Consider the following 24,024-nt stretch of genomic DNA (forward strand, 5'->3'; position numbering starts at 1 on the left):
TTAATCTACAGCATGTGTGCATGAAATGAAAAAGTCACTGATAACACTGTCACGTAGTGACGTAGTTTTAAGCAGATATCAGTGTTTATCAGTGTATTTGTAAAACAGACAATGAATGACAATATAGTAGCTAAAACACAGTTAATAACATGTACATTTGAGAGGTTATAACTGTTGACAAATATTATGACTTTAACAAACACACCAATGGTTTGCCTGAAATCAAAATTCATCACACACTTCAGGAGAGAGGTGTACTGGTTTGGCAAAGACAAGAAGACCCTGCAAGAAACTGTAGTTTAATATTATTGATAGAGAGAGTCTCTCTCTCTCTCTCTCTCTCTCTCTCTCTCTCTCTCTCTCTCTCTCGTTCTGCCATGACGTCACGCAGGTTTAAAGCTCTCCTCGCGTATCCTCGGTCGGTTCCCTCTCGTCCTCCTCCTCCTCCTCTTCACATTCACCTTCCTCACCGAGCTGAACACCGGCCAATGCTTCACACCACCCCTGCCCTGGGTGTCTGTCCCATGCGTGGGAAGCACAACCAAAGCAAGGGCTTCACTGCAGCGGGTCCAAAGGAGCGACAAAAAGGGGGCAATCTTTGCATCCTTTTTATCTTGTTTTTTTACATTTTGTCTTCAGACGAAGGGCTCTGATTTCAGCGAAAATCTCAGCTAATACCGTTTTGTCACGGAGGTAGGTATCCTAAACTCATCATCAATGCTGTTCTAGGTAGCAAAATGATAATAATAATAATGATTATTAATATTATTTATCTCGGTTTTAAATATTTGATTTTCTTTTGTCTCTCCAAAATAGCAGAGTGATAGTTACAAGAATGAACTCCTTGTAATTATAGTGAAATAAGCCTAAAATCAATTTAGAGGAATCTTAGGGTAAAAAAATACCAAAATATATTCCAATTAGGCTAGATAGTTATTAAACACCACAATCACCCTGTAAGTCCTTATAGAAGTTTTAAGACCATTTATGAAAGAAATTAGACCAGGAAACGAATGATATGAATGATGTTTAGTTTGTGACTTCAGCACCATGGACAGCTTCAAGGCTTTTCTCTGCTTTTGTTGCTGAACTGTGGTGACATCTTTTAAAAGATCCACCCTAAAACTTAACCATGCTATGAATGATTGGTTTTTGTATGGTAAGATCTAAAAGACAGCTGTTGCTCTGAGATTGAAACTGGAGCACTTTTGACACAGAGGTTTTTTAGTCCATCTTTAGTTGAATGTAGGGCTTTCATTTTGTGAAATACAAGTTGTCTCAGTTTTTACTCACTATGGAGCTGCTCCAGGATTTGAAGATGACTTTATCACTTCTATCTCTTTCTCTGTTGTTCAACTCAAATTCACAAATTAAAACTGCGCTCTATAGTGGACACTATAGAAATGACAAAAATCAGTTTTAAGGTGGATCTTCTTGGTAACTATTGCATGACTCTACAAATGAATCCAGCATAAGTTGAGGGTTGTTTCGTTCTCATTTAAAATACCTAATTTTATAGGGAATGGTAAATTGCTTTTGTTGTACATGAAATTTTGTGTTGGGCACTATTTCAGTGACTTAGTGGACTTAATTAATGTAGCCGGTTAGTTCAAGTTTCACTGGTCACTAATGGCAAGGAAACACTCTACACAAATGTCATTAGGCAAGACACTGAAACGTTAATAGATCCGCTGGTGTTGTCATGTAACAACCCTGACTTTTGACCTTAAAAAGGGGGGAGTCAAAAGAGAATTTTCCTTCACATTATCATTAACAAACCAATCTACTTGTTCTTTCTCTGCCTACAGGACAAAGGGACAGCAGAGAGGAGCTATGAATGAGTCGCTGGTGGTGAATGACTCCTCTGCAACTCCTGCGGCTGGGGAAGCCCTGCCATGGATGGAGGCTGAGTCCCTAGACCGCAACGGCAGCCTGGAGTTCTCCACCGCCCCGTTAGAGTTCCCCATCAACCCCTGGGACATTATGCTCTGCATGTCAGGCACTGTCATCGCCTGTGAAAACGCCATAGTGGTAGCCATCATCTTCTACACGCCGACACTAAGGACTCCCATGTTTGTGCTGATTGGGAGCCTGGCCACAGCGGACCTGCTGGCTGGCATGGGATTAATCCTGAACTTTGTGTTTCAGTATGTGATCTCTTCTGAGACTATCAGCCTTATCACTGTAGGTTTCCTGGTGGCCTCCTTCACTGCCTCCATCAGCAGCCTCTTGGCCATAACAGTGGACCGTTACTTCTCCCTCTACAACGCCTTGACATACTTCTCAGAGAAGACGCTGCAGTACGTACACCTGATGTTACTGGGGACCTGGGGGGTGTCTCTGTTCCTGGGCTTGCTGCCGGTGCTGGGTTGGAACTGCCTGGACGAGCCGGCCTCCTGCAGCATCGTCCGCCCTTTGACCCGGAGCAACGTCACGCTCCTGGCCACGTCCTTCTTCGCCATCTTTGTGCTCATGCTCACCCTCTACTTCAAGATCTGCAAGATCGTGTGCCACCACGCCCACCAGATCGCCCTCCAGCAGCACTTTTTTGCCACGTCGCATTATGTCGCCACTAAGAAGGGGGTCTCCACTCTTGCTATCATCTTGGGGACGTTTGGCGCCAGCTGGCTGCCCTTCGCCATCTACTGCCTGGTGGGCGAGAAGGAGTATCCATCAGTGTACACCTATGCTACACTGCTGCCAGCCACCTACAACTCTATGATCAACCCCATCATCTACGCCTACAGAAATGCAGAGATCCAGCGCTCCATCTACATGCTTCTCTGTGGCTGCTTTCAGGCCAACGGGGCCTACCGGTCCAGGTCACCAAGTGAAGTCTAAAAAGGTGCAAGGGCTCTTTGTGTGTGTGTGTGTGTGTGTGTGTGTGTGTGTGTGTGTGTGTGTGTGTGTGTGTGTGTGTGCCAAAAGAGAGCAAAAAGACAAACCATTCAGTGACCATTGACAATCTGCTTACAGTTGACAGTGAATGCTTTACAAACACAAAAGGGGGGTGTGATGCTAGAATCGTGTCTCTCATGCATACTGTATCTGCACTTTACTATGTCTCAACACAAGTGAGGATGAGATTTTGGAAATGCTGTGAACAACAAATTTCTGTGAAAAAGACGAAACAAACTTGAGAATGTACTTAAATGAGAAAAGGAATGGAAAATCTTGCACTTTATTAAATGTTTTTTGAAATGCCAAAGCAGTATTGTATAGCCCTTATTGTGTTTAAACGTTTGAACCTGTGAGTGCTGTGTGCCATTTTTCTATTTTGTATTGTATTGTCTTTGATGTACATTTTCTACAAGAGGAATAAAGGGATGAAAATCCGGCTGTGGCTCCATCACGTCTCCTTACTGTAGCACGTTACTTTGACAGGGTCCTTGTGTCACACCTGACTTGTTTTTGTTTGTTTTTTTTACATCCTCTTCACCTCGTTCCAGCCTCTTCCTGCAGAGCGCAGGTGGGTCTGTTTAAAGAGACTAATGGCACATTGAGAAAGCAAATACTTTGCCCCAGAAAATAGCTTCAATTTACACCTAGACACATTGTGTGTGAGGTGTGAGTGTGTGTGCGTTTGTGCGTGTGTGTGTGTGTGTGTGTGTGTGTGTGTGTGTGTGTGTGTGTGTGTGTGTGTGTGTGTGTGTGTGTGTGTGTGTGTGTGTGTGTGTGTGTGTGTGTGTGTTTGTTTGACAGAGGAAAAGAGAGCGAGTGAGTCAGACAGACAGATAAAGGGAGATACCACAAACATGTGAAAACATGTGCAATGAAGTCAAGTGTGTTTAGCAGCTTTGATTTCCTCCCCTTCAGGATGAGCAGGGGAAATGTAATCTAATATACGCCAACTATTAATGCTGCAGAAATCAAATGAGCATTTTTTTGTTTTTTTGTCTTCTCGCAATTAACTATGTAATTCCATATTGGCTTTAGTATATGGTTACATTGATAAGATATAAAGTGCAGGAAATTAAAAAGGTTGTTTAGATTGTTGCCTTATCTCAACTTGTCTCATCAGCATCTATAATTATGATTCAGGAGTGAGGCAGCTGCAGGCACGTGTACGTGTGTGTGACAGAGCAAGAAGAGCTCTCCTTGGTAGCTGCGCGTTAACAACTCTGAATGAACCTGGGAGCCACAAACACAGCGGCTTATCCGCCAGGCTGTTTAAACAGGTTCTGGTTGAGGGCATCAGAGTGCCACACAGGAACAAGGATACTGTTGTCGACCAGGAGACCTGCAGGTGTGATGGGATACATAGCGACATTTCTTCTCCTAGTAAAAGCTTTTACATGCCAGACTGTTACTGCTGCTCAGAAGTGACATCAGAACCCGACCATAAATGTTAAATACACCCACCATGAATATGAAAACGTGCTTTTTGATTCCTTTGTGTTTCAGTTAAAGAGCAAGCACAACTTTCCAACACAGACATTTACATAACAGCTACAGCACCCAATGCCACAGTGGCAGGGTTTTTATTGCTTTCTCTTTTGCGCCTCCTTTAACTTTTCCACTCTCTCACAATCTGTTTTGCAATCCATTGCAATTATGTTCCCACACAGTGTATTCCCTCTTACTCATATTTTAACATCCTACAATGTGCAACAGCCAGTTTTTACCTAATGCAAGCCAGACTGTATCAGCTTGCTCAATCCTACTTTGAACATGGCCTGTGTATACTAACAGTGTTGTTGCTTCATGAGCATGGTTATGAAATGATGGAGTATAAAAACAAATAGGAAGGAATTATTGGATTGAGTGCTCAGGACAAATCCATGCATGCAATTAAATGTTTTGTAAACTGAAAGACTCCAAACTATAATTGATAAAGATTAGTATGGAAATATGAAGTATATGGTAATGTATTTAATGTAATACAACATTTGTATAGCAAGGGAATGCCTTTTTATTGTTAAAATAACAAGAAACATGTCTGTTTCTTTCAGTGTAACAAGACAGCTTTTATGCAATATTTATACAGGTGTGTGTGCTTCAGTGTGATGGCTTTGAACTGGATTAATATACATATACTAATATACATATACATATATATATAAATATATATATATACACACACAACAGCAGAATAGGGGTCACTGCACTTGCCCCTCATGTGTACTATCAACCGTAATGATCTCCAGTTTGCTGTGAAGCCTTCAGTCAGTTTACGGCTGATCACAAAGTGGGGGAAAGGTGAGGGATGCTGAATACCACTAATGGACTGCACGCTGTGAGAGCAGGACATGTTTGTTCATGTTGTTTTTTTCTCCACCTTAACAGATGTTGCTTTTGGTCACCCTCCAGAGCAGGCAACCACCTGTTTGTACATAGCAGGTAACTCATGGCAAATGGCCACAGTATATCGTGTTTAGAGCTCAAATTTATTAAGTGTCACATTTATTTATAATTGCAATAGAAGGATGAAGCTGAGATTCGTGTGTTTATTTGTGACTTCTTTTTTTTGGTAAAGCCAGTTGATAGATATTGCAACACCACACAATCATTACAACCAGTAACTAGAAAAAAAGAAACTCAGGGCTCAACCATTGGTTGGAAAAATGTTGATGAACCCTAGTTCTTTCAGCACAACTCTGACTATGGGTTATGGACTTGTCATAAACAGTTATGCAAGTCAGATCAGGAGATTTTAGGTTGCCATTCATAGTCATATACTATGTACGGTTGTAAATTCACCTCTTGATGCCAGAGCAGACCCTAATGTGCTTTCAACAAAAATATTCCTAATGTTCAGGGTGACCTGATAGCTGAGTGGTCACATACCACGCAGGTGTAAAAGCCCTAAGCAGCAAAGTACCGGTCGGTGGGACTTTGTGTCACTCCCCTGCTCTCTTCTCTGCTGCTGTCAAATAAAGGTATAAAAGGCTAAAAAAAAATCGTGATCTTCAAAGATCTTTCTTGACCTGAGAACTAAAAATTGACAAAGCAATGTCAAGGTCCATTTAATAGCTTTTGACTTAAAAGTTTGGCTTCATTATTTATTCTAGATCTTGGAAACTACAGTTGGTGAAACAATCTCAACTCACACCTGCAATAATTGATTTTATGGCCACTTTTCAGGGCAGTGGAAACAAGGTGTGAACACAGTACTGACCTTTTAAGTTGATGTGGAACATTTTGGGGCAAACATTGCCTATTTACTCATTCAGCAAATACAGAGCAACATTAACTTTTTTGACCAATGTTCATGGAGTTGTGCGTTTTACTCTCCATCGCCCACACCTGATGAAAATATCAGGCTCTGTAGCTGCTAAGTGCTCCACTATCAAAACAGTAACATCGTGGGACAAAAACCAAAACAATGAGCTAAAATACAGGAAAAGAGTTGAGAGGAACTAGAGAGTCTAGTCCATTTATTTGCTGTTCTAATATTCTTTCTAGTCCACCAACATTATCAATTCTACATAGCTGGAGTACCCTTTGACTAAATTACTCTTAATGAACAACTGTGGGTTAACTTGTACGTAGGATCAGTTGATCATGTAACCATCCAACCCATAGCTGTCTGTGTTGCCAGCTTTAACATGTTAACATGTAACACGACGTTACATGCTGCCTGTTGAATCTCTTCCATGACAGGGGGCAGCTGTTATTGGAGCAAAACATTATTGCTCCCAACCACCTTATTACCTGTGGAGGCAAGAAACACGTGTTACTTTTTCTTCTTGCCTCTACACTTGTATTTACTTACTTATTTTCTTGTATCTGTTGGCATTACCAGAGTTTGGTTTCATGATTTACATTTCAGAAGTTCCAGTAATGCACATCTGATATTTGAAAATGCAAACGATAACAAAAATTATGAAATTCATTTATTTTTATCAACTCTGTGTCATCTGTTCTCAGCAGCAAAGTGGACTCTCTATTATAGCAGATGTTAATATTAACAACGCTGAAATTCACCTGTAGACCTTCACTTTTGATGTTACATCCATTAGACTAAATAGGGGCTGGCAGCAGTGTTTGAATTATGTAATGCTTGATCAGTGCGGACCTGAGCAGCTCTCCAGGCAATTACCAAAGTACACAGTCCAATGATTCCCTCATTAATAACATTAATTACAGTGGTGTAGCAAATGCTCTCAATAGGAACATTACTATTACTGAGTAGCCATTAGCTCGATGGAAAAGACTTTGGTGTTATTGATTGTGTAATCACACAAATTGCTGGTTTTCGCTTCCCTCCTGGGTTGTCTTTTCATATTCAAAGGAAAAGAATGTTTGAGATAGAGATGGAAGAGGGATAGACGGACCCAAAGAGATCAATAGTGGCATTCACTTCTGATCTGACTCCCTGTGGAGAGTGCAGTGGTGTTGAGGGAAAACCTCAGAACTGCCTACACTCTGATTATTAGACACTGGGGTTTACCATGATGAACACGCACACACACACAGACACACACTCACATACACACACACACACACACACACACACACACACACACACACACACACACACACACACACAAGCACAGACACAAACACACACTTTATCTCTTGGAAATGCACAGACAAGCCACTATCAGCTGCATAAAATCTGCTTTGCAATAAAAGCTGTCATCATTTGCCTTTGTCTCTCTGGCTGTGGCCTGTTCAAACACCAGTGTGTGTGTGTGTGTGTGTGTGTGTGTGTGTGTGTGTGTGTGTGTGTGTGTGTGTTTGTGTGTGTGTGTGTGTGTGTGTGTGTGTGTGTGTGTGTGTGTTGTATGTGTGTGTGTGTGTGTGTGTGTGTGTGTGTGTGTGTCTGTGTGTGTGTGTGTGTCTGTGTAAGACAGTGTGTGTGTGCACGTGTTGACACAGGACTGTACTGTATGAGTGTGCTTGTCAGTAGCCTGGCTGCTACCACAATTTGTCATGGGTAACTTACCAGATTGTTGGTGGGTGTGATTTGCTGTGATGTCTATATTGTGAACTGTATATGCTTGTGTGTGTGTGTGTATGTGCATATACACCTTGGTGTGAGTGTGAGAGAGAGAGAGAGAGAGAGAGAGAGGCCCTAAACCTGGCTCAGGGGACATTTCCTCCTTCCCCTCTGGCTTCTCAGAAAATCAATGTGTGATGTGGTGAGTGTGCATGAGAGACATATTTCAAAGGACAATGAGCTTAATAAGTGTTGTGAGCAACATCACACTGTTTGAAATTTAAGCTTTGTACTTGCACCACCTAATTATGTTTATTTTACAAGTTAAACAACACAGAAAGAGAGCAGGATGTCACTTAATTGTCCTTAATTGACAGTAATTGCAGACATACTTATAGAAAGTAATAAGCAGTTTTTAACCCCATTTCAGAGTGATTTTTTTTTTTTTTTTTAACAATGAATGAAATGTCTTTCATACTTTCCTGGGTGATAGGTCAATAAGAAGGTTAAGAAGGCAAGTAAAACTGCTGAAGCTGAAAGTGTCTGTTTTGTCTGAATGTGGCTGCAGCCAGTTCACTCTTCTGCAGGCCTGGCTCTCCATGACTAACACCTTCATTCGGCCTCATTACCTACCATCAGCTCGCCTTGTCTGATGCTCCTCTCCTCTCCCACACAGTCACTTAGCCTTCATACTCCAGGACAATACAGAGTAGTGTAACCTTCATAACCTGACAGCTCAATTCTTAACAGCCACTCCTGTAACAAATGAACTCTCCCCCTCACCACGAATTACACCTCTCAAACTCCTATCTTCCCCCTCTACTTGACCCTATCCTCATCTTTTCTGTTCTCATCTCCCATTTACTTATTAAGAGATTCATCACCACTCTGTCTGCAGCGATGATGACTAATGTAGAAATTAGGTGTGGAGTGGATCAATCCAGCCATGACCAGCCTAAGGACTCAGGAATATGACTTAGTGTCTGGGCATGCTGACTTAACTCCTCACTATTAGCTGTTTTTAATGCTTGAACTTACAGAGGACTAAGCTTAAGATATTTTTACACTTATGGAAAGTGCAGAGAGGGATTCAATACGGTTGTGCTCAGTGAAAATGATGTGTCATGGTTTTGATTAATTATGGACTTTACTGCACATAAGAACACAGGTGTTGTGATATACCATTATTGAGAATGACTGTGATATTTAAAAAATCTAATATTTAAATTGGGTTAATAAGACACATATGATAACATCGTGATGGCAGATGTTAGGCCTTGTGGAACTTCAGTTCATCTGGTTGCCTTTTCACTATCCATTAAGTGTAACTGTTATATTTGTACGCTTTTGTACAGTCATAGTTATATACTCTCCCTCCACCTCACTGCACTGGCCTTTCAGTCTAATTCATTTGCCAGAAAAGAGACAGGAAATACAACAAACAAGGTTAAAGATTCATTTGACTGAAAGGATTCTTTTTCTTTTCAAATTTTCTGTAGATATCGTGATAATGTCGTTATTGTGAATTCTTTTGGCCATGAAAATCATACATTGAAGCTTACAAAAAATAATATATTGTTTTAGATTTGACAGCCAAACTCTACCTCTGCCTTGACCAACTTAGTAATAATTAATGCAATACTGTAAGTACATTTTGCTTATAGTACATCTCTACTTAAGTAAAATGTCAAATACAGGCATTTAGTATATTAAGCATTTTGGTATTGCTATTTTTACTAAAGCAGAAGATCAGAAGACTTCTCCCACCACTGATAGATAATACAATAAATATACATAATGCATTGGCACTGCATACACATTTAGCTGTGTACCTCACAGGACACAAATATGAAATTCAACTGATATATGATGAAGCATCTGATATAAAAACTTCATTATGTCATTTGACTCAAGTGCACTGGACCAAAAAGGGCAGCAAGGAAGGTTCAGTACCTGAAGACATAACCAAACAACTTCTGAAAAACTTACATAATTACATCTGACCTGAGTGCAGACACTGAACCTCCACCTGCTGTGGGTGAACTCAAACATCCTCCTGCTTAAGAACCAAAAGAATTCAAAGTGACATCTGGCATTTTGGTGCTCAGACAGACCTAATCAATTTATTTGTGAGTCATGTACTTTCATAACTTGAGGCCACTAACACACTGTGTCATGAAAGACAAAACTGGACAGAAGGTCAGCGTCTGACTGTTCAGGAGAACACACTCAAGCAGAAGGACTATTAGTTTATTACTTTTAAGTCTATAATTGAAACAAAACCATGAATCAAAATATTCAGACCAATTTGCAGATTTGTTACTTTTTAAGTTTTAATTGAGCAATAGTATCAAATGCAACGTGAAAATGAATATTAAAACGTGTTCAGTGTCCCTAATCAGCATTTAAATCCCACAGAATTGTTGCATAATGGGCTTGTTTACATTTGTTTTGTCTGGGGATGAGAGAATGAGTGTGTGTAGGCGTGATGCGCACTGTGTTGGTGATAATAGTGTGTGTAGGAGGGAAGGCACACAAACAATGATTGCTGTGAAAGCAACCCCACTGTGTTCTTCTCATGTTCAAAATTTCTTTATTATTCCAGTTTTTGGATTTGTATCTCCTCCTAGATGCTTCAATATAGAAACTCCATTCCATTACAACTTTTCATGCATTTTTCAACCCCTTATGCACATTCATACTTTCAGCTGGAAACTGACTTAAAAGAATTTTTGTTTTTTGACTGACAAGCCAGAGTTTTAGAGGAGTGTCTCACAATAATGTGTGTGTGAGCGGACTAGACGGGGACTACCCTCTAGTGCCACACTAACCTCCGGTGTTGAACAATAAACTTCTCAATAAACTTTTCTCACCCACTGAAATCACATAAAACAGTGTTGTCCCTTACCATGGATAATTTTCTGTTGCATCATTTGTTGGTCCAGTTTGATGTTTTTAAGAAGAACCACGAGTTTCATTCCAAAATAACATCCAATTATTCCAAATTTGGGCCTCTATTAAAGTTGTGAGTCATGTAATGAACTCTACATTTTATATATAAAATAAATGCTGTGTTTTTAAAGTGCACTGCAGATAATAAACCTATGATCTTCAGGTAGAAGAAAACAATTTGCTTCCAAAATTGATATAAAGTTTTTAATATGTTCATGAAAAAAACACATATAAGACCAACAAACAGATAAACAGAACAATTATGAAGAACAAACCCACTTCTCATACCCTTTTTTCTTAAGTGTATTAAAAAAAAGACATTTGTGAACATGTTTGGCATCTTTAAGCTCTTATTAAGAGATGGATGAATGGCTGCAATACTGTGCCATTAAATACATTCTTCAGGTCCTCTGTAAATGCCTTAATTCCCCTTATTGCAGCATTTCCATCCATTTCACTGTCTGACATGTGCATGTACAGTATGTGGACCATGCACTATTATCTATAGGATATTCATTTATAGCCTATGACACTGAAAAGCAGTCTTGATTGGCACAAAGAATCTATTCAATGTATTATATAAAATATAGCAATATTACATTGGTTTATTTGTGGCATGAGGCAAACTTTGTAGTTTACTGATTGTTTACGTGACAACTGTCTGTAAATACAGTACTTCTTCATGTTGAATATCATGATAAACAGTAAGGTCGTTTACACAGCAATGAAAATAAAAATGTGACTATACGTAAACTGAGAAAAAAACTAAAGGTGCTGTCTTGCGTTACCTTAATATAACACAACTGATGGTTTACAGGTGGTACAATCCTAGTCACCTGCAGTAGTGTGCAGATGTCCAGCACATGGGTTGAGACTATCATGGGACAACAGACAAGTCACACACTGATGAATATTCAATATTGTCACCTGATAGCCAGGTATAACTATCCAAACAGTGTCAAAAATGCTGGTGAAATAGCCAACAGCCTTTTTTGTCTTTTTTTTCTGTTCACATAATATGTGTAGTGACTATGTCATACTACCAAGTTCCAGCTTGTATTGAGATTTGCAAAATAATTGTACTTTCAAAAGTGACAGAAAAAAACTAAACTAAAGAGAAGTAACACATATTTATGTACACTGACAGAGTATACTGATCAACGCAGAAGGCCATTATTAAGTATTCAAATATGGTCAAAACACCAATTTCACAGTTGTGGAAGCTGTGGTGGGGTTTTGGACTGTGCAGGATAAAAACAGTTTGATGACCAGATGAGATGGAACCAAAAGGAAATGATGCCATCTGGAGGCAGAACTGAGGTATTTCACCAACACAGCTCAGTTCTTTTTCATGTGTCTGCAGGTTTGTCACTCTTTGAGTGGTAGGTCCCTTTAAGATATTGTGTGGTATCATGATTCCTCTTCATTGTAGAGGAAGACATAGTAGAAAAGAGCGCTGATAGCAAGCAGAGCGACTGACAGTAGCATGTTCTTGCGATTCTCTCCTCTTAACATCACCAGCTCCTTGTCTAGAAAAGTAAAACAAGATTGTTGTGTAGGTGTTACTGTGTGGTAGTGGCAGTTCAATCAGTTCCCATCAAATATGAAACCTCAGGTAGAAACAAAACCTGCCTCTTCTAATGATGTATGGAGGCAACAGAACAAATTATTAGCGACCCAGATCTATCACTGTTCATAAGTAAGTCAGTGCACTTAGACGGCATTCAATGTGAATCCTTCCTGTTTTCATTATGTTAATTGTGTAAATTGCAATATAGAGCTGAAAACCAATATGTACATGCAGTCTGTAAAATATACATTCTTGTTTGTAAAATCTGATATGGTTCCATCTGCAAAATATTATATTTCTTTTCATGTCCCTTGACTAGGATACAATTCTTCGTATCTGTTGATCAACTACATGTTTCAATTCTATACAGTACAGAGTAACTTTACTTATTTAGCAGACAAAGGTGTCAGTGAAGGTCACATATCCAAATTATGTAACAATCAATACTGAAAGTATCACAACTCCCGATACATAGTCCTGTTTTGAGTTTGAATATTACAGTGAATAGTGCTATGTGCATGGGCACAGTGTTAAGCTCTTTAGTTCAGAGAATTCACATAAGGAATACTACTATTTACCATTGAGAAAAGTGTGTATAAACCTGCATTTGAATAAGTATTTAACAGAAATGAATAAGAACAAAAGCATCATGTAGGGAGGTAATTTGGAGATGATTAAAACATATTCAGATGCAGCATTCACCTCATTAATCAGTCCATTTTCTCTCCCTTTCATGATTGTATAATGGCTGCTTTTAACAATAAAAAGTATCAATTTGGTATTTGTATTGGTGATCCTGGTCCTGGACTGGTATTACTTGGTATTGGGTCAAACCAAATTTTCAGCAAAACACATCTTTGAGTAAAGGGGGACTTCAAAGCTACGAACAAGCATTTTAAGCACATAAGCTCACCTAGCTTTTGCACCCTTTCATTCAGGATTACCATTTCATCTTCCAGTTCTTGCCTGTGGAGGAGAGAGGATAGGAAAGACAAACAGCACAATTAGGAGGGTTTTATTTTTTGGATAAGCCACAAAATGAGAAAATCATTCATTAGGTTTAATTTCCAAAAGTAGAAACTAAAGGATAGGTACACAATTATTGTCTTAAAACAACATCAGACATCAGTTTTTGGTTGTTCTAATCATTCCTCCTGCTCATATTGGCGAAATCACTCAGAGCTAAAACATCAAAGACATATGTGTGGTCTTGTTTTAGGACTGACTCAAAAATTTTCCTTTAAGAACTGGTCTTTTTTTCTTTTCTTTCTTTTTTTTTTACTGTCTCCATCATCATCGCTATCCTTACCTCTCCTTCTCAGAGAGCTTCTCCTTTCTGCTCCTGAACTCTGCCCTCTCCAAGTTGTCCTGGCAACGTGCCCTCCGCTCCTCCAAACGGTCAATCTGCGATACAGTATTTACAGATGACATACAAGATTACTTAACTAGATGAGATAAACACACTTTTCACCAGGAGAGCGGTCAGACAGCACAGTGAGTGAAGGAATGACATTTATACAAGCTGTGAACATGAGGTTAACACTACATACAGTACTTGGCAAGCGTTGGCTAAAGAGCTACTAGCTAGCTAAAGGCAAAGAAACGTCTTGCTAAGTCAGACCTCAGTGGCGACGCTGATTTTCTCTCGTCTTTTGTCTTTTTGTTTAGCCATTTTGTAACAGGTCCTACAGTTGACAGGCTGGCTGCATGTACACTGTGACTGTGCGGAAGTGTTTTTCTTCTTCGCAATGTTTATGTCTTCCTTTTGCAAACATCACTCCTCGGAGGCTTTGCTGCCCTCTGCCTGTTACTTTGAAAGTCACAATCTTTTCAGTGTACAGCCTGCCGGAAATCCATTAGAAGAAGAAGAATACAGTCTATGGTCACAAGTGGTTGATGGTTAATTAACACCACCTGTGTGCTGAAGCCCCGTCCTCCTGCAAACTAAGTTACTGTCATGCTGTTTCACATAATGCATTTTGAATTAAATTAGACCAAGATAGTCGGGCTTTCGTCAACAGCAGCCACACTGAAATGACACTTTAAATCATGAATATTACGCGACCTTTAGACTGTATTCCGCTGTCAGAAGTTGTCAAAAAATTCGCCCGACTGCGTTTCCTTATCTTTCAGGCTGGAGGAGGCTGCCTCACTACACAAACGCAGACAGGTGAGCAGAGTTGACAGAGTTGTTGTTGACCGTCCCTAATCGGATTATTTGACATGAGAGGACACGACTTGTTCATCTGAGAAGGAAAGAGACGAGGCTTCGGATTCTCATCTCTACTAGCGTCTTTTCTTTTTGGAAAATGCCTCTCTTTATAAACCGGGATCAAATATTTGCGCACCAGGTACATCTGCTGGAGCACAAACTGAGGGTAAGTTACAGTTGAATTAAATTTTTATGAATGTTTATTAGTATTAGAGAATTGGAATAGCGACTTCTAGCTTTATTCAGTAATTAAACACACTCAATATTTGTAATTCACATTTAAGATATATTTATTTGTGTTTTCAGAGTAAAGAAGAGCGAATACTGGAGCTGGAGACAGAGAATGCTATTCTTCATTTAAGACTTGCAGAGGTTTGAACATTTCTGGCATTCATTATTTACAGTACAGGCTTAAATATTTTATTTTATTCTATGCCTTTCTATTCTATTCTGTTCTATCTATCTACTCTCCATGAGCTATGTCTGTTATATTTATTCTTTGACCTTCTGAATGGCTTAAGAAGGCTTTTGTGTGAATGACTGTTTTATCTGAATGGCTTGTGCCAAGTGTGTGCATGTTGCAGGCACTTGACTTAATGTCAACAGTTTTTTTTACACCTGGCTGAGAGCTCTGGCAGTTGGATGATGTGATACGATTTCAATGGAATGTGTTCAGAAGTAGTGCAGCACAAAATTTGATGACATTAGTGTTGTACGGGTATAACTTTCTTTTGGTGCATTGGGCAGATGGTAAGTAAATTTTTTGACAGAAATGCTAGCAAACAGCAGATGACTACTGTTTTGCTAACTGTTTTTCTCATGTATCAAGACACATGTGTAAGCCTTTTGCCACTTCATTGAAGGGTCTGTGTGTCTCTGTTAAATTATGATACACAAAAGTTGAGATGTTTAATTGGGTTTTATAGGCTTGTTTTACCTTGAACAGTTGGAAATATAGCAGGGAAAACACAACTGTATGCAATAATAATGATCAACAATGCCAACTCCAGTGCTGTGTATGATGTCTCACTGACATGACTTGTTGGACTAATTGAATTGAACAGGGCCATCATTAATGTGCTTTTCATACTATGGCAGATCTATTGTGTTGTCTGTAAAATGTTATGTCCAGTAATTGATGCATAAAAAATGAACATAGCTAGATTGAGCTCAACATTGGTCTCAACATTTAGTGTGTTATATGGCACATTTGACCAAACCATCTATTGGAGCAGTTTGTTGATTTCTATGTTCTTAACTACTTAACAGTTCACAAACAATTTTATCCATTAAGTTAGTGCAGAATAAGTATGTTGATGTCATGTCCTTTTTCAGTGTTTGGGGAAACTACGTCGGGAGCGAGAAGAGGAGATCAAGGCCCTGAACCATCATCAGCACCAGCGGGATGCACAGAATATAACCCGGTCAGCCCTCACCAAACTCCTGTCTGAGGTCCAGGTACAAATGCACTGAAGTGAATTGAATGCGTGTGTGTTCGCATGGCAGGTTTTGAGTTGTCTTTATATCTATTTTGTTGATGTTTTACCAAATGGCATCCAGAGTCAAGATAAGTAGGTTATATGGAAACACAGAAAGACATATACAACAAAGAGTATACTCACACATTTTATTTTTTCTCCCTGTGTGTTTGTGGCAGGCTGTGAAGCAGGACCTGAGTGAGGTGTTTGCAGTTTATGTGAGTTTTGCCACAGAGCTGGAGGAACAGAGCAAGCAGCTAATGGGGAAGGTCGAGCAAGTCAGCTCCTCCCTAAATAGTCACTGTGGAGACGAGATTCAGAGTAAGTAGCATCTTTGACGTCATCGATAGGTTTCTGAGGGAATGTTTTGAAGTTGGGATTTAGATTTACTGTTTGGCATTATCTAGGCAGTTGTTGGAGTTAGAAAATCCAACTTTATGGTGGTCTACCAAAATTAAAACAAATGGCGTATGTCCTTTGCAATGAGTTTGTACTGTGGAAGTAAGAGCACAACATGTGAGCTGTGCACCTGACCATGCATGTTATTTGAATGACCTTTGAAGATGTTTTTTACAGGAACATTTTTTTTGATCCCTTCTTCCTGGTCTCACATTTTCTACGTCATACTACTTCTGACTGTTCTTTTCTGATTACCTTGTGTCACACTCCATTCTGAAGTGTCTTACAGGCTATGTAATGGCTGTATCTCCATTAGGGTGTGTGTGCTGGTAATCCTCTCAGACTTCCTTCCCTCTTCTCTCTTACTCCTCCCTTCGAGGTTGTCCAAGGTTGACTGTTCTGTTGTACACTGTCTTGCAAGTCAGCTGGTCATCAGGGCTCTGACGATAGGTGGAAACTGATCTTGTCAAATGCTTTGGCACACGTAAGCCTCAGCACATGCTGTTCAGTGCATAACACAAGCTGCTCCATAGTGGCTTTTCTTGACCTTTTATTTTTGATGTCAGCTGATAGAACTGAGGAAGAATGTAGAAATGTACCCACTTACCTGCACAAAGTATTTTCTTTCCTGTTAGCAACAACCACACTGGGTCGTCGTTTAAATTACTGGGAGTTAACGGGTTTTTCTTACATTACACGTATGCAGCACTTTATTTGCACACTATTTGCTACTTTACTTATAATTATTTGTTTTTCGTTTATTTTTTAACAGCTATTTTACCATAATCCTTTTGAATATTTCAAGATTTCTAGAGATTCACTGGCTGTGTGGTAGGTTGGTAAACCCTCTGTCAGGTTATTAAAGTGTAAATCTATCATTTCAAAACACTGAACAAGTTGGTCAATTTTTGTAAGAATTGGACAGGTTTCTTTTTTGGTACATCCCCAAGTTAGTATCAACAACAAGTATATGATTGGTAGAAATCATCTCAAACCCAGATGAAGAGACAAATCCTGGAGCTGTTTTTAATCACATGATTGGGAAACTATGATGTAGCAACAGCACCCATTTTTTATGTTCTTGTGTGATGCATTAAACTAAATTTGCTGAAACTTTTGAGAATAATTAATGCTTCAAATAATCATGAGAGAGAGAGAGAGAGAGAGAGAGAGAGAGAGAGAGAGAGAGAGAGAGAGAGAGAGAGAGAGAGAGAGAAGAGAGAGAATCCTAGTCATTCTACACTATTCTGTTCTATTTATTTTCAGGCCAGCCTATTCTTGAATGTCTCATCCTGTCCTGTGTGTGAATGGAGGTGTTTGGTGCCAGGTGTGTGTGCATGTATGCTGCAGGATTAAAGACTTGGCCTGAATTCAAAGATTTACAACAGAGAACAGATGCCTCTGGCTTTGCAGTTGATTGTGACACAGATTTTCATTCACGAAACTGTTTTACAGCTTAAAAGTCAGAGTTTATACTGCACTGCACCAGATTCCCCACCAAATCTGAGCTGGTGGCTAACAATGTCTGATGAGTCATAGAAGCCAGTGGAGGCTTTTCAGTGTTTTTTTTTCTTTTTTTTCTTACAATCAGCACAACAATGTCAAAAATGCACCTTATAACCTCTATTAATGACTTCAAAAAAATTAGTTTTTTTTTAATATAAATATATTTATGTATTACATTATAATGTAATAAAATATTTTCTACTAATTTTCTGCCTTCCCGACTCAGATTTACAGGCCCATGTTGCAGGTCTGGAGCGCTCTCTGGAGGAGGAGAAAGAGAAGTGCAGGGCAGAGCGCCAGAGGAGGAAAGAACTTCACAACACACTGGTGGTGAGGACAGATGTTTTATCGCCATATTGGCCAGAAGCAAAGTATTATACCCTCGAGTGATTATATGCACATTAAAAACTGCTGCAAATCATATAATTTTTGATTTTGGTCATTCTTTGTTTTGCTACAGGAGCTGAGAGGTAACATCAGAGTTCACTGCAGGGTGCGACCAGTTCTGCCCTTTGACCACATCCAGTCCTCGACATCTGGATCAGGGTGGGTCAACAACACAATGCATCATCTGTCCACACCACGAAATACTGTATGATAAATGATGTGTGAGCACAGTTGCTCTGTGCTTGAAAAGTTAAGATGATCTAATGTTACAGTTGTCTCTTTTTCACTATCAGGCCTGCGTCATCAGAGGAAGTGGTTTATGCAATCAGTGATGTGAGTTTAATTGACTCTTAAATTTAATGTGGTTGCTGTGAACCTGCCTCAGTGTTCTCACTTTTTCGTTATTCCTTATTTGTATTTTCAGGACACAGTGATGGTGAATGGCCTGAAAACAGGGATGCCAATGCAAAACAAGATGTTTGAGTTTGAGAGGTAAAATACTGAAATGATGCAGTGTACATTAGCGTGATTTTTTTTCTCCAGTTTTTTCATCAATAGGTCACTGTGGTGATTTTGTTTCTTCCAGGGTGCATGGACCAGAGGATTCCCAGGATGCCGTGTTTGAGGAAGTCAAGCCACTCCTTACATCTCTGCTGGACGGGTAAGTGTTAAACAATACAAACAGGACTATATCAAATAACATGTCATTCAAGTGTATTCATTCAACTGTTTTCATTAAACACTGTCCTGTGTCAACGTGGGATTTCAAATTAAGAACAAACTGAATGAAATAAATGTCAAACAGCATAATATGACTGCAGGGCTTCAGCATTAATTGAATGTCATTTCTTTCTCTACCCTGCAGCTACAATGTTTGTATCATGGCGTACGGACAGACAGGCAGTGGGAAGACTCACACCATGATGGGATCCCAGCCACTACATGACCACTCAAGGACACAGCAGGAGGCACAGCAGGGTATTATCCCTAAGGCTGCTGCTGAGCTGTTTCGGTGAGTGAGAATAGACTCTTCATTTGTTTTGTGTAAAATTTACAACAGGTAATGATTAAATTCAAGAAGAAAGTCTGGTCCTGCCTTTAATGTGTGTCAATGATAAAAACCATAGGTGATGGTCATCATAAAAAAAAAAGAAAAAAATCTGTCTATTAATTTATAATGTGCACTGAAAGCTAAAATAGACTGTAATTGTCTTGAACTGTTACCCCTTCTTTTCTTTATCTGTCCAATGTTGCGTATATGTTCCCGTGTGTGTGACCCAGGCTGATCTCTGAGAAGCCTGCAGAGAGCCACACGGTGGAGGTGTCAGTGATGGAAGTGTATAACAATGAGGTGTTTGACCTGCTGGCCAGAGATGAGCAGGGGAACGCTGCCGGCCAGCGCAGGGACGTCATCACCACCTCCTCTGGTGCCATCCAGGTCACCTCCCTTACATACGTGTGAGTAATGCCAGAGCTTAGGTGACTGTGTGCAGAAAGTGTTTATTTGTGCTTCAATTTAGTTTAGCCTAAAATGTGACATTTTGTAGCTAGACTGCCAGGTTCATGAAAAAATTATATGTTTTGGTGGAAATTTTTAAAGCTAATCAATACTTTTTTTATATGAAAAATTTATCAAATGATGTGTAATTGGAAATGGGCTGCTTTCAGATCAATGGGGCTTTCTAACTATTTTGTTTTATGTTGTACAGCTTGCAAATTACATGGCTAAGATTAAGCCACTGTATGCAACCTGCCCAGCACCAAACTGCTGATCGACAAAGTTTACTGAGCATTAAACACAATAAAGAGTCAGTAGTTGGTGGTGACAAAAAATGACTAATGGAGAGGGAATTTTGGTATGTCCTAACTTTGTTAAGAGGACCAGAGACACAAGTCCAACTGAATACTAATGTTGTGCTGCAGCTGCTGGATTGGACAAATAATCATCAGTTCATCCTAAAACTGTAAAAACAACCCTAATGTCAACTTTTAAGTTGATATGGTGAACTTGTTGGAACATCAGCAAATATAGAGCAACATTAGCATTCATGTGCAGTCATATTTCAGGATTGGCTGCTAAATGCTCCACTGTGTTCACCAGCTAGTCACAGAGTTTGTATGTTATTTAGGGCTGAGTCGCTAGTGTACAGTGGGTTTTTAGAGCTTCTTCACTGAGAACAGCTGTGGCTGAAAACAACACTATGACAGTGGTGAGACTTAATCAAACTGTAAAGACCAGTAAATCAAAAGTTAAAAGACGCTAAACTCCATAGAGCTGAGAAGAGCTGCAAAGTTGGGCTATAATTCACTGTGGCTTTGTCACTATGAACAAGACCTTTCACACGCACCTAGTCATTTGATCCAGTGTTCATATAAAAAATATTGATTATAGCAGATTAGTAAAGTGCTAGGAAATGGTGTGTGTTTAATTTTTTAATCACTTTCTCTAACAGGCCTGTGTGTAGCGCCTCTGAAGTGATGCAGGTCATCAGCAGTGTTCTGAAACTCAGGGCTCACTGTCCCACCCTTGTCCATACCGACTCTTCACGCTCTCATCTCATTGTAACCCTCACCATTTCCTCCAAGAGCCCCAATGCATTGGCCCTGGGTGAGATGCATTCATACACACAAGTCAAGTCAATTCACAACATAAGTTATCTGAAGGTACTTTCCAAATAGAGAAGGGTCTAGACCCTCTCTTTTATAATATTATTTACAGAGACAATTCCCACCAAGGGGCAAGAACGTGCAATGATAACAATATTAATAATAGGGGATACTAGTGGCAGTGACAGAAATAGTAATGTAATGGCAACTGTAGTGCTCCTACTGATAAAAATAGTAATGACAACTAATAAAATTAATAATTATCATTATTAATTATAGTAAATTTTAGCAGGATTAGCAAGGTGTTAAACATGGGGGCAGTAGGTGGTTCGCAGTTGCAGATCCAGACTCTACAGCTGCAGCTGTGGAGCCAGGAGGACCTGCGGACCTCACAGACACACTCACATTAGCATACATGACACCTGTTGGCCACATATTCCTGCATTGTGACTTTACTACTCCACTTCCATTCAGCCCGTAGGCTACAGAGTGCCAAGAAGGACATGCAACGATCCAACCAGAAGGAGTGGTGGAGTCCACGCTGTCGCCGTGCCAATCCTGCTGCCCGCCACTCATCTGACGAACTCTTTGCAAGCTCTGCCTCCTCTCCCTGCCCTTCACCTTCCTATTCCCCATGTCCATCCCCCAGGAACAGTATCACACAGGCTCCATTCAGGACCAAGCTGCAGCTGGTGGACCTGGCAGGGAGTGAGTGTGTTGGTAAGAGGGGCTCAATGTTTCGGGTTCTTTGAATTTGTAGATTTCAGATGAACACTGGTCCCTCAGTGTTTGAAGATACACAAAGCATGAGTTTAACTGGAATATAAAAATTGCAAAATGGGGCTTTAGCCATGTTGTAGATAGACTGCTGCTAAAAATGAAAATTCAATTGTCATCTGCTCTGATGAGATCTTTCTTAAGCCAGAGCCTGACTCTTAAACACCAGAGTGTACTCCATGAAAAGCAAGCTGGATTCATAAAAAAATACATCTTTATTGTTTGGTATGAAGTGTCATAAATCTGAGATTGATGACATGACAGATTGGCTATGTGAGTGTTTGGTAGTTAAATGTGAACAGTTTTCTGTCACCACTTGTAGTTACTTCAAGCTAAATATGCTGCTTAGTGCAGAAAGACTTTAAACACAGCCTGTTTCTGTTTTTATAGCATCTGAACCATGAAATATCAAATGAGTAAACTGTGTGTTTGTCTCAGGTATGTCTGGAGTTTCGGGTGCTGCTCTGTGGGAGTTGTCCTGTATAAATCGCAGCCTCTCTGCTCTGTCTGATGTCCTGGGAGCTTTGGCTGAACAGAGGCCACATGTCCCATACAGGAACAGCAAACTGACTCATCTACTTCAGGATAGCATAGGTACAAACACACACACACACACTCACACTCTCTCTCTCTCTAACTTTCCTTCTTCTGTGTAGGACAGATGCTTCGTATGTCTCCTTTAAATCCAGTGTCTTCCCATCCAGTTTAGAGATTCCACACATCAGTACTCTCAAACATGCAGAAACATGAACAAACCCATACACTAAAATACCTGAACATACACATACAGAGTAAATGTCCATACCCCCCCAAAAAAAAGTACAAAGTGTGTTATTTATGTTTATCGTATCTAATGTTTTCATATTAACTTCTCCTCTTGTCTTTCCCCATCTTGTCCATCAGGTGGCGATGCCAAGTTGTTGGTGATGCTGTGTGTCTCTCCCACGCAGCGCTTCATCACCGAGTCCCTGCAGTCTCTGGGATTAGGCACACGAGCCCGTCAGGTGCAGAAGGAGCAACCGCGGAAGAAGAATAACACCCTCAAAGTTAAGTGATGAGACAGAGAAAGATTTCATCCTTAGCAGCTGCTGTGGCAGAATATATCCTTTAACAGTGATGCCGATAGAGCAGATTTAAGAGTTTAAGATGCATACCTGCTAATTTGTTTTTATTTTACATTAGTATTAAATGTATGACTATCTTTGGGCTCTTGAAAGATTGACAATCAAAGTTCACGGCCTTAAACAATATCAGACTAACTTATTGTGGTCATTAGACATCTTAATTTATCACCAGGTTACTTGGTGCTGCATATAATATCAAAATCCTAAACTATATAAATAATAGTAGTAATAATGTAATATCAGTTTCCTTACTCTGCAGATTTGATGGTTTTAGTAGTGATTTTAATTAGGAAATATGTTGGTTGTGCCAGCATTGTTGCTATATTTCTGTTTTTCAATAGATCTTGGTAGCACTAAATGTCATAAATAGGCTGAAGCTGCAGATACTTTGTAATACACATTGTTAATGTGTAATTAAGCCTGGCATTACTAAGGGTGCTGAATAGCTATACATAACATTAAAATTATAGACAGGTAGGATTTCAATAACATTCCACTTTATTAAATTCCCTTTCATGCACACCACTTTTAAGATCTAGATCATGCTAATACTGAATTGTTACAAATTGTAAAGCAAAGGCTTTTTGAGTAAGGTAGTCTATTTATTCATCTGTAATCATTGAAACACTCGATGCTCATGCTATGCCTTCTCCTTTTTAGTGTTTTGATGCAACTGTGTTTATACAGTATTTATACACATTTCCATGTATTCTGTCTCTGTAATCATCACTTTTTTGTTATATATTACACATCTTTCAAACACCTTGATAGAATAGTCTCAATAGAAAGTGGTCAGTATTCATTTAAAATAAACAGATGATATGCTGAGATATATGCCTTTTTGTATCGGTCTGTTCCATACACCCAGCGCCTGACAGCATGTGAGTACATTGTGCAGTCCCTTACACTGTCTTCTAAAAGTAAACAATTCATATACAGTTTATTGCACCGAAGACTTTCTATATAAACTTCTTCTAGTTTTGGAAATTGTTCCAAAGAACTGTCTGCTGTAGTATAGATTACAACAAAGAGGAACACACACAAACAGTTCAGCATTAGGGCAACATAGTGTTTTTTTTCCCCCCGTTTTACAGTAAATTATGAGGAGCAGGTGGATATTCATCAAG

General features: G+C 39.6%; 3 protein-coding genes across 4 annotated transcripts; 2 read left to right on the top strand and 1 right to left on the bottom strand.

The window, feature by feature from the left end:
- Positions 1-1,833: 1,833 nt before the first annotated feature.
- On the top strand, positions 1,834-2,841 carry gpr6 (G protein-coupled receptor 6). The gene has a single exon (XM_022737917.1). It carries the CDS (start codon positions 1,834-1,836, stop codon positions 2,839-2,841), a length of 1,008 nt encoding a protein of 335 aa, XP_022593638.1.
- Positions 2,842-10,281: 7,440 nt separating this feature from the next.
- Positions 10,282-14,136, bottom strand: ccdc167 (coiled-coil domain containing 167). The gene is made up of 4 exons (XM_022770377.1): positions 14,029-14,136; positions 13,717-13,811; positions 13,321-13,373; positions 10,282-12,366 (listed from the first exon to the last, which is right to left on the bottom strand). Exons 1-4 carry the CDS (start codon positions 14,077-14,079, stop codon positions 12,248-12,250), a joined length of 318 nt encoding a protein of 105 aa, XP_022626098.1. The 5' UTR covers positions 14,080-14,136; the 3' UTR covers positions 10,282-12,247.
- A 424-nt stretch (positions 14,137-14,560) lies between these two features.
- On the top strand, positions 14,561-23,743 carry kif25 (kinesin family member 25). Of its 2 annotated transcripts, none has more exons than XM_022770425.1 (15): positions 14,561-14,785; positions 14,926-14,991; positions 15,955-16,077; positions 16,277-16,418; positions 18,229-18,332; positions 18,463-18,548; positions 18,683-18,722; positions 18,814-18,881; positions 18,976-19,050; positions 19,255-19,401; positions 19,671-19,847; positions 20,843-20,997; positions 21,471-21,716; positions 22,212-22,367; positions 22,677-23,743. In XM_022770425.1, the coding sequence occupies exons 1-15, from the start codon at positions 14,717-14,719 to the stop codon at positions 22,826-22,828; spliced, it is 1,806 nt and encodes a 601-aa protein (XP_022626146.1). In that variant the 5' UTR covers positions 14,561-14,716; the 3' UTR covers positions 22,829-23,743. The 2 variants fall into 2 exon arrangements, with proteins under 2 accessions (XP_022626146.1, XP_022626147.1); XM_022770426.1 differs by having other exon boundaries at positions 21,471-21,704.
- Positions 23,744-24,024: the final 281 nt, after the last annotated feature.

Source organism: Seriola dumerili, unplaced genomic scaffold (assembly GCF_002260705.1).
Source record: "Seriola dumerili isolate Sdu_G_001 unplaced genomic scaffold, Sdu_1.0 BDQW01000025.1, whole genome shotgun sequence".
Classification (NCBI taxonomy): Eukaryota; Metazoa; Chordata; class Actinopteri; order Carangiformes; family Carangidae; genus Seriola; species Seriola dumerili.